At 37.7% G+C, this 19,358-nt stretch overlaps 1 protein-coding gene across 1 annotated transcript in view; it reads left to right on the forward strand.

The window, feature by feature from the left end:
• The window catches only part of NIPBL (NIPBL cohesin loading factor), a 172,123-nt gene that overhangs the window by 80,622 nt on the left and 72,143 nt on the right, over positions 1-19,358 (forward strand). Inside the window, exons 5-9 of the mRNA XM_054179014.1 lie at positions 1,424-1,523; positions 3,069-3,220; positions 4,269-4,429; positions 6,952-7,045; positions 18,362-18,994. Of these exons, the coding sequence (XP_054034989.1) occupies positions 1,424-1,523; positions 3,069-3,220; positions 4,269-4,429; positions 6,952-7,045; positions 18,362-18,994 (1,140 nt within the window). The remainder of the gene's footprint in view (positions 1-1,423; positions 1,524-3,068; positions 3,221-4,268; positions 4,430-6,951; positions 7,046-18,361; positions 18,995-19,358) is intronic.

A 19,358-nucleotide genomic window follows, 5' to 3' on the forward strand; every position in this document is an offset into this window, starting at 1 on the left:
TTTCCCGCCAGCACAACGTGGGGCTTTCACTTCTCTGGAGTAGTAGTTTGCCTGTGCTAATGCACTTGGAATGCAGCACTTCACACCTACCGAGAGGTAGTAACAGCTGCGTTCCTATGGGATTATCACATCTCTGCTGGAGAGAGGGGAAAAGAGGGTGACAGAGGGGACTTCTGAGGCTAGTTTTGCTTGTGTGACTTTTGCAGTAATTGAAACAGGTGATGGTGGTAGAGGAATTGACAGTTCCCAAACATTCTCGATTGGCAACTTCTGTCAAACTTCTATCTAATGTTTGGTTTAAAGTAAGTGTGGCTTTTAATGTTCTTTTACTCACAGCTGTGGATCACTTGCTATGACTTCCCAAGCTGCAGTGTGCACATGAATTCTGACGGTTTTACCTGCAAGGCATTCAACTGTGTCAGTAAAATAACTAAAATCCATTTAAGTTATTATGTTTGTGCATCACTTCAACTTCCAGTGTCACGCTGTCGCTAGGGAATTCTTTTTATCTTCACTGAAGAGATAAATTAAATAAAATTTTAAAATCCTTTAAATTTGCCCTAATAACAATGCAAGTAATTTGCATCATTAAATTTTCCTTAATAATGGTGAATTATTCTCTTCTAGAATATTTCATTTGGAAAAGACCTACTATGATCATCGACTAGATCATAGTGGCTACATGGCCACTTCAGGGCTGACCATAAATTCAAGGAAATTATTAAGGCCATTGTCTAAATGCCTTTTAACTTAACTTCAGGCACATTGGTACTTGTGGCTTGCCAGCTGGTACAGCTTCTGAGGTTCCAAAGCAAGGCTATGGGGATGAGTCTACAGGCTGTGGGAGCCTACACTTCTGATATTGGTTCTGCTTTGCAGTTGAAATTACAAATTCCTAATAAGTGTAGTGGAGGTGAAATAGAAGATTTGGTCCCTAGGTGGAAAGGAACCACTGAGGTTCTATGGGAACAGTGAGAACATCTTGTAGCACTCAGCCTGAGGTGACTGTTTTGTGGCCTAAATATGGGAGGGATTAAGTTCTCTGTGTTATTCTGACTTGTGAAGTTTCCAAATTGTTAACTTACTAGCACAATTAGTACTGTTCACACCAACACCAGGGTGTGGGATATTTGCCCTGTTACTTTTTTTTTTTCTATTTACTAGTAGGTTTTGACTTGGAAGCTTTAAGGGACTGAAGAAAGAACTACTATTAATATTTAAAACTGAATTATCACTGCTTTAGGGAACATTTTTTAATGTCATGATGTAAGATGTACATCTTACATGGAATCACTAATTTCTAATGTTTTCTGACAGTTGTGGATAGATGATATGGTTGTCTGTAAAGTTGTAATATTTTTGTATATAACAATTTATTGAATGAAATGTGTATAAAGTAATACTGCTGTCTTCTTTTTAATAGGGATGATGATGTCACAGTTTAGTATTTCTCAGAATTCCATGCGTGGTAGTCCTGCATCTTCCAATTATCAGCAAACCACTATCTCACATAGCCCTTCCAGGTAATGCTTGGTTTTAAATAAGGTGGGAGGGGCAACAAACTGCAGATTTTTCCTACAGTAACAGTCAATTTTTATTGCAAATGTGTGAGTAGAAGGTGATCAGAATCAATACAAATTTTGCATTTTTCTGACAGCAGAGTGACTTTCTTCAGCTAGCAAAGAAGTATCCTTCTCTCAGTGAATTAGTCCTTGTATTCTAAGGATCAGTCATGATTCTCCCCACTCTTGCTTCCTCCCGTAATTTTGGCAAACTTTCTTTCCTGGAGTGCCCCTGCCTCCTGGCACCCCTCCAGCTGTTTTTTTACCTGTGACAAATGCTGAAACTCCTGGAAGGAGGATAGGAGAGAAGAGGCTAATGTCTACCAGTGTAACAGGAGGGTGGGAAAGAAAGCTTCTAAAATCATGGAGCACTGTTGTAACGGTTAGAGAAAACAGGATTACCCCAGTAGTTTGGCCACTCTTTCAGCAGCATCCTCATCATCTTTATGGTTTTGGGTTTTTTGAGTGTTGACGAGTAGCACCCAGGCATTGTTAATACAGCAAAGTACTCTGGACTAGAGAAAAGCATTCTGCATGTAGTTTGAATTCAGTTATACTGGGCTTTAAAAGATTTAATAATCAGTTACTACATATAATTTTTAACATAAACTTAGTTCATATTTCATTTTAAGTTACTGTGATTATTTTAAATGCCCTGTATCTGCACTAAAACAATACACTTTTAAACTTTTGTATCTAAAAAAGCATACTGAAGATTTTTTTTTAATTGACTGTTGCAATAAATACTAAAATCTTGAAAGCCGTGCAAAATCCTTTTGTTAAATACTTTGCTATTTCTGTGAAAGCTTATCTTCATATTTTTGTTATTTTTGAATGGAGGGTTGTGAAAGTGTGTAATGTGCTTTGTGAAGTATTTATTTGGTTTGTTTTTGTTTTGAAAGGATCATGTGAGGATGTAAGTTACAATATATATGGATTATTTTTGTGGCTTCATATCTGTTGAAAGAATGGTCGTTCTAAGATGAAGATAAAGCCAGTGAAAGTATAAGTCGTTAGTGGGCTTGGGGTCAGACCCTGCTTAACTGTCTATTCCATTCCTATATCTTAGCAGTATTGTTCTTTTAAAATTTACTAGAAAAACAATACTTAGAGTAGATGTCTCTTTGTTAATCCCAGTGGCCTCATTATTAGTTAAAATGGTCACTTTCATTCACACTTCTAGGACTAATTTGGAATTGCAGACCTTAATTTAGTACATCTTTGTGTCACTGTTTCCTTTCCCTAGGTGGAGGTCTTACGAATCTTTTTATTCTTTACTTTTACTAATGCAATACTTAAGCTAGGAGTCTTAAATAAGAATTGAAGTCGGGAAGGTATCAATAGCTTAAAATAATGCTTTTGAGTGAGATTACAGAGTGTGTTGGAGTGAGTCTTTTATTTTAAGGAAGTTGTAGTCTTCTGAATGTATAGTATTCCAAAGAGAAATAATATATTTGGCTAAATTTGCTTTTGTTTTGGTTTGGTTTTTTGTCTAATTATTTGTAGCCGGTTTGTGCCACCACAGACAAGTTCTGGTAACAGATTTTTGGCACAACAGAACAGTCCAGTGCCTAGTCCATATGCTCCTCAAAGCCCTGCAGGATACATGCCATATTCACATCCTCCAAGTTATACACCACACCCTCAGATGCAACAAGGTAAGTCTGTGATGTTTTGTTCTCCTGTCTTATGTCAGCTTTAACTTCAAGTAAATGTTTCATGGCTTTTTTAATTTCTTTGAAGGAGTTGCTTAATGAAAGTATTTCAATTGGTAGGTATGTTTCAGCTTTGCTTTCCTGACAAAACAGAGTGGTAATATATGCTTTATTTTTCAAATCTGAAATAAAAGGGAAGAAGAAAAGATTCATGTTGCGTTGCTCCCCTGTGTATACTCGTTTTCTGTAGTTGTCATGTATATATGACAATAGGAAAAATAAACCCAAAAATGTTCTATTTGCTAGCTGTGGCCGTTATTCCCTTGTACTAGTGAAAATCTTTTTGAACAATGTAACTAAATTTTTGTCTGCCAACTTATTTAGCCTTACCAAACGTTTTTAGTGTCTAAGCTGGATAGAACTGTGCTTAAGGTATGCGGTAGCTTACAAAGATGAACTTCAGAATCAATGGACTTCTTTGTTCTTTCCTTTACTAAAAATAATCTTGAACAACATGACACTATTAAAGTATCTAGGCTTTCTATTTTTTTTTTTAATGTTGGTAAGTTGAATTCTCATTGGATTGTTTTAAGTCATTTGTTCTTAAAGTTTAGTGTTGTGTTTAGAATATAGATAGCTGTTCTGTACGTAATGTTGTATAAACACTTTGAAAATTACTAAAGATAGAGAATGCACATGAAATAGAGGAAAACAAAGTTTTCTATAACCAGTAAAAATTTGATAGTACCTTTAATTAGGGTACATGTGGAGAGAAACTAATAAGGATAGATGCAGAGATAAACTTGTCTAACTTGTACATGGAATCTAGGTTTTAAACCATCTTGAACACTGAAATCTTGGATACCTAATTTTATTCAAGGTATTTGTTGCAAACAATTTCCATCAAAAGTTCAATTCTTGTTCAGATTTCAGCTCTCTTGCATCAAACTCATTAATATCCTCTATCATTGTGTTTTCTCTGAAACTTTTTTTAAAGAGTTAACAAATATGTGAATATATTAGTGTAGTTACTTACATTTTTTTGTTTCAGCTTCAGTATCCAGTCCCATTGTCACAGCGGGCATGAGGAATCTCCATGAAAATAAAGTTTCAAGTCAGTTGTCTGGAAATTCTGCTAATCATCATGCTGATAATTCTAGACATGGATCAAGTGAAGACTACCTACAGATGGTGCACAGACTAAGCAGTGATGTATGTTAATCTTAATCAGTTTATTATGATAAAGCAGGTATTTTACTATGATAAAGCAAATACATATTTAGCTGCCTTAGAAGTCAGTTATTTTACTGTTGTTGTTTTTGACATATAAACCCACAGAAAACATATTTCTGTTTCAAATGTGTGTGCTCAGCCATGCAGCTTTAATGTGTGAAATTTAATTTTCTCTAGATCTTTTCCCTTTGAAATAGTTTTAGCATTCATTCTGATGAAATGAGACAATTTTTCTGATACATGTGAGAGTATTCCTAAAATAGAAGTTTTTGGTTACATGTCAGTATTTGATAAAGCTTTGAACTAGGAAACTATATATGAGGCCTTCTGAAAAATCTGTCAGCTGTAGTACAACTGGCACTTACACCCAAAAGGTCGTCTACCTGGGTAGTTTCTAGTTAACAAAAGTAGTATTTGCCTGTGTCACTGGCAGTTGCAGTGACCTCTCCTCTCCTAGTAAAACATATATAACAGGAAGTTATTAAACCTTTTTTCAGTACATTGGGGTTTTGGTTTTGGTTCTTTTTTGGATCTCTTGCAAGTCTAAGAAAAGAAAGGTTGGACAAAAATCAGCTCCATAATTTCAATGTAGTAAACAAACCAGTAACTCATCAGGAAATTAACTTACTTTACAGTAAAACTGTACAAGCATAAGATACAGTTATTTTTATTGTGTTGAATCTGAATAACAGATTTCTATGCAAATGAGGATTTCCTCATGAGAGACAACAACTCTTTTTGCAAGCACTGTGTGGCCAAAAGAAAGTGTAATTAATAGGACATTGTGAGTTTTAGCTTTTCTGTGCTGTGGGACAGTTGAAAAAAATCTAATAGAATTGTTTTCTAATTGTGTGTGAATGGTGAAACTGATGATGTCACCTTTCTTAGGAAGTAATATTCTTTGAATTTTTAAGTAGTTTCAGTCTATAATTTTCAAACTCTCATTTTCCTTAAGCAATGTCAACTACACCTTCCTGCTGCATAACATGCGCAGTGTCCAGTCTATGGCTGTGCATGTGGAAATTGGCTGTTTGGCCACTTGGGGAATCAGGGAGGGGAATGTGTGCTTGCCTATCTGTGCAGGCTTCTGTCTCTTTGGCATGCCAGTTTAGCTTTCTAACTCTACCAACAGCTGATCTTTTTCATACAGATACATAAAAATCTTATTACAGTTGGGCTATATAACATTCTATTAATTGGATTGAAATAGGTCAAAACAATAAAAGGTATTTAGCAGACAGATAACAGAGATTTGAAGGGGGGGAGAAAATTACATGAAAGAGCTGCACGTATTCAGATACCTTAGTAGAAGCCACATTAGATACTAGTGAAATGACCAATTTAATTAGGAAAAACAGATGAAATAATTGTAGAACTTCTTTGCAGGCTTCCATTGTATGACATTATTCTTTAAAGACAGGACTTTTTTCAATTTATAATTATAAAAATAGTCTCTTCATAGGCATAGGGTTTGTTAGTTTATTCTTTCCCAAAACTTTCCTATAGATGTTCTATACAGAACAGTGCTAAAAGTGGGAAATAACTCTTCTATTGATGTTTAAATATAGTTAGGGCATTGAGTGACTGAGGATACTGTGACCAGCAGAGGGCTCCATGAAACCAATAAAAGATCCATATAGAACATGATGTGGGAACTTGGTAGTGGGTTTCATATTTAATTTTAAGATAGTGTGGAGTTAAGAAAAACACACTTACATTATTAAAGGTAGAGTTAGTATTATATCACAAATATTATATAATAAATTATGGATTTTATTAAGTGGTCCCTGTGCAAAAATGAGAAGATTGTAGAAGTTGTTTGCCGTGTTGGAGAAGTGCTTCATGTTTCCATTCAGTTGTTTCCTATCTAACTTTTGACAAGGTAAAACCACTCCTCACGCAACTCAGACAGTTGCGTTGTACATGATACTATTTCAGCTGCTGCAGTGGGAGTGCTAAAGATTTTACTCAGGCCTCTGTGTGTGCTGAAAGATATTAACAGAAAGTGTTCATTTGTGTAACTGTGAAAGTAGGATGGTATTCTATAGAAGCTTTAAGGGTGGATTAAGTGGAGAAAAAAAAAGGTGATTTTGTTTTAAAGATCTACATTTTATGCTTAATTTCTTTCAGTTTGTATTTTCTAGAGGTCATGTATTTGATTTTCAGTTCTTTAGTGTGTGTGCTTGTTAAAAAAAAAAAATCAAAATGGAGTCTTAGCATAAAACTGAAGTTCTTATTTAGCTAGAAGACATATACATGTGTGTATGTTCTGTTTATAGATTCTTCTTAGGGCTGATTGTGCTTTGAAATATTGCCCATGTAGTGGTGTAGTGGCAGTCTAAATTAACAAAGAGTTTTATATAAATAAATATTGTTCTAACATTTCTTTTGTGCCCTTTTGATTGGTCCATTCCATTTTATCAGTGTATGTACTAATTTCTGCCTTTATTGTGTCAAGTGTTCATGTTAATAATGTTAATTTTTTATCATTGTTGCTTTAGGATGGTGATCCTTCAATAAGGAATGCAGCATCTTTTTCTTTGAGGTCACCACAGTCAGTCTGCTCTCCAGCTGGAAGTGATGGAACCCTTAAAGGTAGCCTAGCAGTTATATATATGTCAGTGTGATTTTTTTTCCAAATTTTTAAGACCAGGTAGTTTGAAGAGATACATAGCTATTCCTCCCGCAATCAAATAGTACTACAGAGTGTACCATTATGATTTAGATAGAGACTTGTTTTCAAACCTGTTTGAGAAGAGATTTCTGGAGGTCCAAAAGTTGACTAATTATTCTTCAAAACTAAGCTCGAATTTGTGGAAGACAGAAAGATTTAAAACCCTTTCCAATATGAGGGTAAATTATTTATAAGAGTAATTTCATTTGCTTTGCATAAAAAGTGGTTTAAGGGCAACATTAAGAGTACTGAACCCTTAATCAGCTCCCAAGACTTTTAACATGGAATACTTGTCTTAACTTCAATTATGAAATTCTAAGAATATGAAATTAAAAGTAGAGTTCACTTAATATAGATAGCATAAGTGAAGCCTGGAAACCTTACCTGTGGAGCAGGAATAGGGTGAAATGTCTGTAAGTTGAGAGGGAACACCATAATTCTTTATGCTAAAATCTAGAATGCATACTGCTGGTATTAATATTATTCCCAAGAAGCAATGACTGAGATACATGAAATTTTGCAATGTAGGGATTTGAGCACATTCTTGCTGATTTAAGTGGCAGAAGTAGAAAGATGCAACAGTGCTTTCTTCTCTTTTGCCCCTAAACAAAATTGAGTCTTTCCACAGGTTAAGCACAGGTTAAGCAGAAAGGGAGAAAAGGAAATTCCAGAGAAGGTGAAGATATTGGTAGTGTGCAGCCTGGATAAGAGATGTCTTTGGTAGGGATTGACCGTGGAGCAGCCTTCCCATACCTAGGAGGGAATTGTCAGAAAGACTTCAGCCTTTTCAGTGTTGTGGAGCAAGAATTAGATACAGTGGACTTAAATTGCAATTGTAGCTTCTGTCTAGGTTTAAATATAAACTTCTTCACTGTCAGGACAGCCAAGCTTTGGAAAAGGTTGCTCAGAGAATCTGTGAATTTTCTGTATTTGGAGGTTTTCAAGATTAGTCTGGGTAAAGCCTTGCATAATGTGGCCTTGATTACTCTGCTTTGAGCATGAGGCTAGACTAAAGACCTCCTAAGGCCCCTTAACCAAATTGTCCTGTGATCATGTGACTGGTAAATGATCTTCTGGAGGCATAAGCTGCGTTAAACAATGATAGAAGAAACATGGCTCAAGTGGCAAGTGAGAAATGCATATATAGCATGTCAGCAGCTTAAGTATTTCAAGAGGTCTTGTGATAAAGGTTTTATAAGACTTGTGTAAATGACAAAGACTAAATATGATTGGTTTTCTTTTTGTGAGCTTATCAGTTTAACTGCATTGTGAATCTAGGTTGCTTCCACTCAGATACATGATTGCTGCTCATCCAGAAGAATATTTGAATTACCTTTTTGGTTAAAGTAGATGCTGTTTCCATTAGCTGTCTCACAAGTCTATTTTGAAGTCTATTTTGATACATTTTCAGATTATTTCTGGAAACAATTCCAATGTATAGTTCAGATTGTATTATTTCAGCATAAGAGGGGCTGGAAAAGTGTAGGAGGAGCTTTTTGTTTATTTAACTGTATGTTAGTTTCACTGAACTACTGTTACAATGATGCTACTGTTTTGCCTTCTTAATGGGATTAAGAAACCTTAATTGAGAGAACCAGTTTGTGATGCTGCAAGAATCTTGTCAGACAGTTATTCTATCTTGCATTTTAGAAATGTGTGGGAAACATGGATAATTACAGTGTAATTTAGAACATGAGATATCTGACAGTGAGGTTTTGGCCTATGATTGGAAGTGAAAGTTGTGCTGATAAATTTTCCAGTGATGGATAGACAGCAAGTATCTAGGCTGAGAGTTTTGTTTCTGTTCTCTTTAAGCCTTCAAAGTTTAGCTGACAAGTTGCAAACTTTGACATAGGAAATTAGCAAAATACTTCATTGTGTGTTTGGGAGGACAAATAGACATCATCAGTCCAGAGAAAGATCTCAGACAGGATGTTAGAATATCTAAGCTTCCTTAGAAACTGGAGGCAATTATTGCAGGTACAGGTGCAGACTGCAGTTCTGTAATTTTAACATGGAAGTCATGACTTCTGGAGCCTTGGAAAAATGCAATTGCACAGTCTTGAATTACTTTAAACTGAATGTAGGGGGCTGATTAACAGAATCTGAATGAGGAAGAAGTTTTGGTTGCATCTTGGGCAAATGTTGGAGAGATGGTGGAAGTTACATTTGCTATTTTGGCTGGTTGTTCACTTACTTGATGGAGTAAAATTTAGACTACAGAAATCTTTTCTATGCTGCTTCTCCAGTAAAGACACCAGAGCAGCTGAAGTTTTAGCCAGAAGTTCTAGGCTGGTTTTTATTGCTCTTTTTTTTTTTTTTTTAACCTTTTATGCTATCTTCTGTTACCACATCTACTTTAAAATTGATTTCTGCAAATCCCTCTATAAAGTATTAAAACGGAGTATCTTCATCTTGTTGATCTTGCAAAGTATTCTTTAAGAGGCCAGTTATGGGCTCCTCAATTTAAGAAGGACATTGAGACTCTTGAACGTGTCCAGAGAAGGGCAGCAAGGCTGGTGAGAGGCCTTGAGCACAAGCCCTATGAGGAGAGACTGAGGGAGCTGGGGTTGCTTAGCCTGGAAAAGAGGAGGCTCAAGGGAGACCTTATTGCTGTCTACAGCTACATGAAGGGTGGTTGTAGCCAGGTGGGGGCTGGTCTCTTCTCCCAGGCAACCAGCACCAGAACAAGAGGACACAGTCTCAAGCTGCACCAGGGGAGGTTTAGGCTGGAGGTGAGGAGAAAGTTCATCACAGAGTTATTAGCCATTGAAATGTGCTGCCCAGGTAGGTCGTGGGAGTCACCATCCCTGGAGGTGTTCAAAAAGGGATTGGAGGTGGCACTTGGTGCCATGGTTTAGTAGTCATGAGGTCTTGGGTGACAGGTTGGACTTGATGATCTTTGAGGTGTTTTCCAACCTTATTGATTCTATGATTCTAAATTCCATTACCAACACAGATTTCTCATAAAAATCCATTATCCACTTTTCCACTGCTATGGGACCTGAGAATTTTTTAGTCTGTGAAGTTCCAAAGAGAAGAATTAATATTATTTACAGTCCTGTTTCCTAAACTCCTGGAAAAACATTTTTAAGGACTAGCAACAACTCCTATGAAACAATGAAATTTTGCACTCTTTTCTAAAAATAAGTTGTGTTCCCTACTGCAGTTTTGAATGGTTATTTTCTGAGTAATTTGGAAAGATTACTTTTATTTTCTTAGTGATTTTTAGGACTTCTCCAGAGAGATTCTTCTACACTTCATCTCTGAATGTATAGTAGGTTGCAAGAAGAAATGGGAGTCTTTTCAAATCTGTATTACAGACTTCAGTTCTCCCAAAGGTACTTATTAAGAAAAATTATCACACCCTCTCTCACTCAAAAGAAAGGTGGAAGAAATGTATTCAAAGACTTTTTTTTTTTCTGACAGGGTCAAAATAAATATTCATTCTTACTTCAAGTCATAGCTTTTATGCACAATTGCTTCTGAACACAGCAGGTCCAAAGTAGAACAGTGAAAGCTGAGTTTTCCATGAAACATTGAAAGCTCTGAAGAAAGTGGTGGGACTCTTTCCTGAGAACTATTTAAAGACTAAGTGGGAAGTGAATAAAAAAATCCTCGCAAATATGTGTTCTTCTTTGTCCATCTCATCTGCTAACTCTTTAAGCTTGAATTTTAAATGAAGTTATTCTCCTTGAAAACTAATGTCCACACTGTTAATCAAAATAAATTATTGTTTCCTTCTGTCTAGTGTAGATAGAAAGAGAGAAGATTCCCAGTGAAAGATTCTGTAATTTTAAAAAAGATAGCAGGAAAAGACTTGGGAACTTCTCATCTCATGCTGGAAGAGCTGTACCAGTATCAGTCCCAATAACTTCCATCATCTTCTTGTTGGTTGGTTGGTTTTCAGAATGTGGAGTTTCCTTGTTCTTGCCATGCAACCTGTTCAAATTCTATTCTCTTCTTTGTTGCAATTAGGTATGACACTTCTTGGGAGGAAAACAGTTCAAGTCCTTTTATTTTTTTATAGCAGTAATTACATATGAAAAGCTGTTACAATGTCTTGCACTAATCTTCTACAGACTGGACAACATGGTTTATTTTCTATCATCTTTACATAAGTCATTTCGGACTGTCTTTGATGGTTTTATTAGAATTCTAATTGATCTGTATTAGTCTTGATGTCATACTGTCCTAAATTGTAGATACAGCTCTCAAGACACAGAAGGATGACTAGTAAGAAAAGTACTGTAGACAACTTTGAATGATACTACTATACTGCATGAGAGTAGAGGGGTTTTTTTGCTGATAACTTAGATCCATACCACAAGCTGTTTACAGCATATTGCTGTCTTTCTGTGGGGCTCATCTAACTTCCTCTTGTGTTGTTAGAATTGTTCTTTCTCAGATTACTAAGAAGTTTGTCCTTCTTACTGAATTTCTTTTGTTTCAAAAGAAAATGTTGAATTTTGAGTCTGTTTTTAAAAGCAGTTGTGGATCTCTCAGACTCGGCATCAAAAGCTGTTACGATATTTACATTAAATAAAACACTTTCTAATTGTCTTACATGGAAGTTATTAAGGGCAAATATTTTAAACTATTGAGACAGTGCTCTGGAAAACTGCACTCGTTCATCTCTACTCCCATAATCCATTTTTACCAAGAACAATTTCACAGAATCACAGAATGCTAGGGGTTGGAAGGGATCTCAAAAGATCGTCTAGTCCAACCCTACTGCCAGAGCAGGATCACCTATGGCAGAGCAGGATTGTCTATACCAGATCACACTGGAATGCATCCAGGCGAGTTTTTAATATCTCCAGAGAGGGAGACTCCACAACCCACCCTGGGCAGCCTGTTCTAGTGTTCTATCACCCTCATGGTGAAAACATTTTTCCTTGTTTACATGGAACTTCCTATGCCTCATCTTCCACCCATTGCCCCTTGTCCTGTCACGGGCATGACTGAGAAGAGCCTGACTCCTATTCTTCTCCAATCTTCTTTGACCCAGCTCCCTCAGTCTCTTCTTGTAAGCAAGGTATTTCACTCCCTTAATCGTCTTTGTGCCTTTGCAATGGACTCTTTCAAGCAGTTCTCTGGCTTCTTGAACTGAAGGGCCCAGAACTGGACACAATATTCCAGATGCAGCCTCACCGAGGCACAGTAGTGGAGGAGCAGAACCTCTCTGGACCTACTAACCACACCCCTTCTAATACACCCCAGAATGGCACTGACCTTCTTGGCCACAAGAGCACATTGCTGGCTCATGGTCAGCCTCCCATATACTAGAACCCCCAGGTCCTACTCCCCTTCACTGCCCTCCAGCAGGTCAGTCCCCAACCTGTACTGAGGTTGTTCTTTCCCAGGTGCAAGGCTCTACACTTGTCCTTGTTGAATCTCTTTAAATTTCTCCCTGCCTGATTCTTCAGCATAATTTTGCAATAGGATATACTGCTATTTTGGAGTATTTTTGTCTCAATCACATTTACTCAACTTGTTAGGGAAATTGCTTTGAGGAGCTATATAGAAAGCCATGCTAAAGTCCAGATGTGGCACTCAGTTGTCTTAAATCCACAAGACCTACTGCTTTACAAAATAATTATTTTTTTTATTTGATGATATTTATGCTTACAAATTAACTTTGGAATATGATCTCTTTGTTCTCTCAATCCTTACAGAGAAATTGTTTTACTATGTACTTAAATTATATAGGCTGTAATAATCGAGCAGTCTTACCACCTTTTTGAAGGGACTGTTTTTCCCTTTTCTTGTCTGCTAGAAGCACAAAATCTCAAGGCGATGATTACCAAAATTTGTTTGTCAGTGTTCCAAGATTAGTTTTTCTAGTCCCTTTTCCATGAGAACATTCTGTTTATGTGGGAAGTAGTAAATAGGATCAGCTTTTATTAAATAAATGAGTCAGTTCTGTTTATATATTTTAACCGCAGTCTTTTAAAATCTTCAGGCAGTGGTGTATTCATCAGGTTCCAGCAGTAGCAGCTTCTTAGCTCTTCCAGCAGGCAAGCATTAGTACAAATGCAGTATGTATGCTCTGGTTCTTTTCTCCTTTGCCAGCTTCTGGGTTTAGGAACTTATTTACAGTATAATTAATCAGAAGTGGTCTGATAATCCACATGGTAAGACATATGCGTTCCTTAAAGCCTCTCTTTCCAGTGAATTTTCCAGTAAAAAGTCTGGAATGCTGCATCGAGTTTGTACAATAATTTGGTACCTACTTAAATAATGTTTCCACAGTCTTGAGGATCACTTTGGTTTAAAAAAGCATAGCATTTGAATGTTCCTGACATTTCTCTCTAATGTGCTATCATCCAAGATGTAGACATTAGCCTTCACTTGTTCACTTTTTCCATCTTTCATGCATGTGGAACAGTACTTTGGGCAGGAGAGGATGTAGGATGGGCAAAAGACTTTCTGACAGTATCTGGGAACCTTTACCTGCAGAAGAGTTAAAGGAATAGAAAGATACTGGTTTGAGTGCCCCTTTGGATGTTGTTGTGCAGGTAGAAAGCTAGTAACTCCTTACAATTCTGTAAAGTGTGTGAATCCTAAGTTCTTGGTTGCCTTAACACTTGTTTTTTAACCACATGGACCACAACAGATAATGTTATCAGTGCTGTGACTTCAATACATCAGCTTTGAAAAGCGAAAGGTCCATTCTCTGAAAAGGCTTAGGGATGATCAGAGAAACTGTCAAGAATTCTTACATAAGATGAAAGTACTGTGGTGTGATTATAAAGTGTGCAGACAATAAACATAAGATGGAGAGGTCAGCGATGTGTGTAAACTCCTGAACAGAAGCTTATTTGTGTGCTATCCAAGTTGCTGATGCACAATGTGTAAGTGAAGCCATTCCAGGGGTAAACAACGAAGAAACGGTTTCAAAACTTCACATATTCTTAAGAAAACTAAGTCACTGTCAATGCAATGCATTTTATAGTTGCTTGCATTATAAAGAACATGGTAAGAAATCAGTCAACAGAAAGATGTTAAGACAGCAGTTGACAGTAATATTCCAAAATTCAGTTTACTCCCGAAGATCATTTCCAAACGTCATCATGACTTCCTACATGGACAGCATTTTGTAGAAAAAGCATTCTCAACTTTAGAATTTCAACTGGATCAGCAAACAGATCATAACTCTTTGTGTATTCTTTCTCTAAAAAGATTTATTCTGTTACCTGTGAGTTCTGTAAAAGTTTTGTTTTCAGGCACAAGTATTCTCCAACAGGAAACCTTGTAGTCTACCTTCAACAGTAATAAGCACAGCTCTCTCTGTATATTTTGTCTGAAGTCTAAGCATCCAACAGAGTGTAGTACATGGTTCAGTGTGTGATACCTCTTTAGGTAAGGTGCTGAGAGATCTGGCAGATGAACTGGCCAAGCCACTCTCCATCATTTTTCAACAGTCCTGGCTCACTGGAGAGGTCCCAGCACACTTGATGCTGGCCAGCGTGATGCCCATCCACAAAAAGGGCCGGTTGGATGAGCCAGGGAATTCCAGACCTGTCAACCTGACCTCATTGCCAGACAAGATTATGGAACAGGTCATCTTGAGGGAGATCACACAGCACTTAAGAGGATGGCCAAGGGATCAGACCCAGCCAGCATGGATTTAGGAAGGGCAGGTCCTGCCTGACCAACCCGATCTTCTATGATCAGGTGACCCATCTGGTGGATGTGGGGAAGGCTGTGGATGTAGTCTACCTGGACTTCAGCAAGGCCTTTGACACTGTCCTCTACAGCAAACTCCTGGCCAAGCTGTCAGCCCGTGGCTTGGACAGCAGCACTCTGCGCTGGGTTAGGAACTGGCTGGAGGGCCGAGCCCAGAGAGTGGTGGTGAATGGTGCCACATCCAGCTGGCAGCCAGGCACTAGTGGTGTGCCCCAGGGATCAGTGCTGGGTCCCATCCTCTTCAATATCTTCATTGATTATGGATGAGGGGGTTGAGTCAGTCATCAGCAAATTTGCAGATGACACCAAGTTGGGAGCAGGTGTTGATCTGTTAGAGGTTAGAAGGGCTCTGCAGAGGGACCTCGACATACTGGACAGATGGGCAGAGTCCATTGGCATGAGATCTAGCACATCTAAGTGCCCGGTTCTACACACTGGCCACAACAAAGCCATGTAGTGCTACAGGCTGGGGTCAGAGTGTCTGGAGAGCAGCCAGGCAGAGAGGGACCTGGGGGTACTGGTTGACAGTATGCTGAACATGAGCCTGCAGTGTGCCCAGCCGGCCAAGAAGGCCAATGGCATCCTGGCCTGTATCAGGAACAGTGTGGCCAGCAGGAGCAGGGAGGTCATTGTGCCCCTGTACACTGAACTGTTTAGGCCACACCTTGAGTCCTGTGTCCAGTTCTGGGCCCCTCACTTTAGGAAAGATGATGAGTTGCTGGAATGTGTCCAGAGAAGGGTAACCAAGCTGGTGAGGGGTTTGGAGCACAGGCCCTACGAGGAGAGGCTGAGGGAGCTGGGGTTGCTTAGTCTGGAGGAGGTTCAGGGGAGACATTATTGCTCTCTACGACTATCTGAAAGGAGGTTGTAGCCAGGTGGGGGTTGGTCTCTTCTTCCAGGCAATCAGCACCAGAACAAGAGGACACAGCCTCAGGCTGCACCAGGGGAGGTTCAGGCTGGATGTTAGGAAGAAGTTCTTCATAAAAAGAGTGATTTGCCATTGGAATGGGCTTCCCAGGTAGGTGGTGGAGTCACCATCACTAGAGGTGTTTAGGAAGAGACTGGATGGGTCACTTGGTGCCACGGTTTATTTGGTTAGATAGTGTTGGATGATAGGTTGGACTTGATGTTCTCAAAGGTCTTTTCCAACCTGGTTAATTCCGTTCCATTCCGTTCCATTCCATTCCATTCTGTTCTATTCCATTCTGTTCTATTCCATTCTATTCCATTCCATTCTATTCTATTCTATTTAAAACTGCTGTCTATGGTAGAGTGAAACTGTTCCAGAATGATGCTTCTTTTTTCTTGTCACCTCAATACATAGGTATTGTAGCTTCTGAGCCTCATTATAGCCAGAGATTTAATTATCGTTCGACATCTCAGAAATAGGTGAAATTATTTGACAGAACACATACTCTTAAAATGTAGCTTACAGGCTTTTAATATCAACACCTGCGAGGAATTTTCCTTCAGGAGGAAGATACACAAAAACGTCTCTTCATAGTGCTGCCTCAGAGAGGGGAAAACTTTAGTTTTGAGATTCTTCATTTACTGGATTCTAAGTGTGTTCAACAGAATTCACTGAAATCCTCCTTCCCAGAAGAATACCAAATCGTAAGAATCTTGTCACATTTACTTGCGAGTTTAGGACAAGTGAGAACCAAATCTGTGTCCTCTATTTGAAGTGTAACTGAGAAACAGCCAATGTTCCATTGTTGCAACTTCACAAGTATCCATTTGAGAGTGAATTCAGGAGTAAGATCTCAGCAAGATCTTAGTGAAAAGTTTTGAGCTGCTTCTAGTATTTGCAGAAACAAAAGTGCAGGTTGTATTTCAAGAGTGATTATCATGAGCGTAAAAGAAAGTGGTAGCTAATGGTTTCTGCTATATGTTACACTAAGACAATCTTGTAAATTGTCAAAAGAGATGGTGGTAATTGGAGTGGAAGCATAACAGCAATAGGAATCTGTGGTGAAAAGCACAGATGGGCACAGGAGAAACATGTTCATAGGGTGTAGCCAGGAATTCAGTAGTGGTGGTTGAGTATGTTACCTAATTAGAGGAGCAGAAGTGTAGTAGTGGAAAGATCTTGAGAATTGGAATGAGTCAAGACAGAGATTCCTAACATTGTAGATCTTATTGGAAAAGTATGTAGAGTTGATGGTCAAGGAGTAAGAAGGAAAACCCATGTCATGACTTTCTGTTTACATACAGATTTCTCACAGAATGTACTAGGGAGAGAAAATAAGTTTAGCAGTTAATGTAGAGTTGTCGTCAGTAAAGGCACATCTTTGATATGAATTGAAGCTTTGCTAGAGGTATCTGTTCCTTTTTTTATATCTACAGGTTAGTACATTACTTAATGGTCCTTAATATTTGTTAAAATACCTGTTAGAAGTTTAAGCCGTGGGATAAAGCTACTTTCTTCAGTAATGTTTCTTGAATGAAGTACATGGGGACCTGTATTCCAATTAGAGAATCATCCAGTTGGGTTTTGATTGTTAAAAGTATGACCTGAACCTGAAAGATTAGTAATAATCTCAGTCACTGCTTTCTTAAAATCAGTATTTCCCAGTAAATGAAAGGAATCTGATAAATCTTTGCTTTAACAAGAAGAGGCTGCCCCTACTGGTCCAGCCATTTTCCTCCCACAACAATATTCCTTTTTAAACCATAGATTGTATCTCAAAATTATGCCTGGGACAAGTTGAAAAGCTCCTCTGTTTTTCAAAGCTTTTTGAGGGAGCTAACCATTATGGGTAGCTGATTTAACTTGAGAAAATTTAAAAATAAAAATTTAAATGTGATTAATTGGGGAACATTTCTGATAATACCCTCTCAAAAAAATTCTTTAGATACATGCAAAATCTGGAAGGAGTGCATGTAGAAGTGAAAATATATATGCTTAAAACAAAAAGGGGAGAATTAAGATAGGGAGTGGTAGAAAAATACCATAGTGTTTTCTAGATACTAGTGAGTGGAAGAGGTTGGAGTTTACTTAAAATAAAGTAATTTTTTTTTAATCAATAATAATTTTTAAAAAAGAAAAGTCAGGAGATTGTGTATGTTTGAATGCTTGTTTTGTTGGGGGGATTTTTAGTTAAAAATATGTGGCTGAAATGGCTAATTCCTATACACTAATCGTTAAATCTTCATCACTGGACCTTATTAAGAATCTTTTGATCTTTCCTTTTTCTGTAATCAACTTGCTTTTGTTGACCATTTTCTAGTAGTTTATATTCTGAACCTGCAGGTACTATTTTTACTTACTCCTTTTTGGTGGTGGGTTTTTTTGTTCCATCTTCTCTGAAACGATCCCTTCTCTACCTGCACTGGGCTGCTAAAATTCCTAGGAAATACACTGCAGCTATCTGGATTACATCTTGATCTAGGAATTATGTACTTCCTACCAATCTTATTTGGATCTTTCATGAACACAGATATATGTAGAAATACACATTAAAATTATGTAGGTTATATTTAGTGTGTTTTTATATAAACATGAAACAACATAACTGTTCAGTTTTTCTGAATTATTATTCTAGGATCAAGACAACCTTTAATCCAACAATCTCAGCCTCCACCTTATTCATCACCTAGAGATGTTCCCCCAGACATATTGTTAGATTCTCCAGAAAGAAAGCAAAAGAAACAAAAGAAAATGAAGTTAGGCAAAGATGAAAAAGACCAGACTGAAAAAGCTGCAATGTATGATATCATTAGTTCTCCTTCCAAGGACTCCACTAAGCTTACATTAAGACTCTCTCGTGTAAGATCTTCGGATATGGACCAGCAGGATGATATGCTTTCTGGTTTGGAAAACAGCAGTGTGTCAGAGAGTGATATTCCTTTTAATGTGCAGTACCCAGGACAGACTTCTAAAACACCCGTTACTCCACAGGACGTTAACCGCCCACTAAACGCTGCTCAGTGTTTGCCGCAGCATGAACAGACAGCTTTCCTTCAGGCACAACAAGTGCCTGTTTTACAACAGAACACTTCAGTTGCTGCAAAACAACCTCAAACTCCTGTGGTACAGACACAGCAACAGGTTTCGCAACAAGGAACAATAACGTCATATGATGAAGTAGAATTGGATGCATTGGCTGAAATTGAGCGGATAGAACGTGAATCAGCTATTGAAAGGGAGCGATTTTCAAAAGAAGTGCAAGATAAAGGTAAAAGGATTGTGTGTGTGTGTATACACTATATATATTATTTTTATATATATATATGCATATAAACCCCATATATACATATAAAAAAATCTTCCTGTCATTGTCACATAATTCAGTTCTGTTTACTCAGTGTAGGTTCTTCTGTGACATGCATCTCCATTCCTCTCCAACAATGATCTGTAATCTCTCATATACGCATATTTTGAATATCTAGTATTCTTAATGAATGGAAAGAGATGTTCTTCTGTTTCAGAATTCCTTTTAAGCTACTCTTATTTTGAACCATGAGACTGAATGAAGTACAACAGATGTTGTTTATAGTTTCCAAAATCGCATCAGCACCATTAGTTACAATTTGTAATAA

The sequence above is a fragment of the Dryobates pubescens genome, chromosome Z (assembly GCF_014839835.1).
Source record: "Dryobates pubescens isolate bDryPub1 chromosome Z, bDryPub1.pri, whole genome shotgun sequence".
NCBI classification, from domain to species: domain Eukaryota; kingdom Metazoa; phylum Chordata; class Aves; order Piciformes; family Picidae; genus Dryobates; species Dryobates pubescens.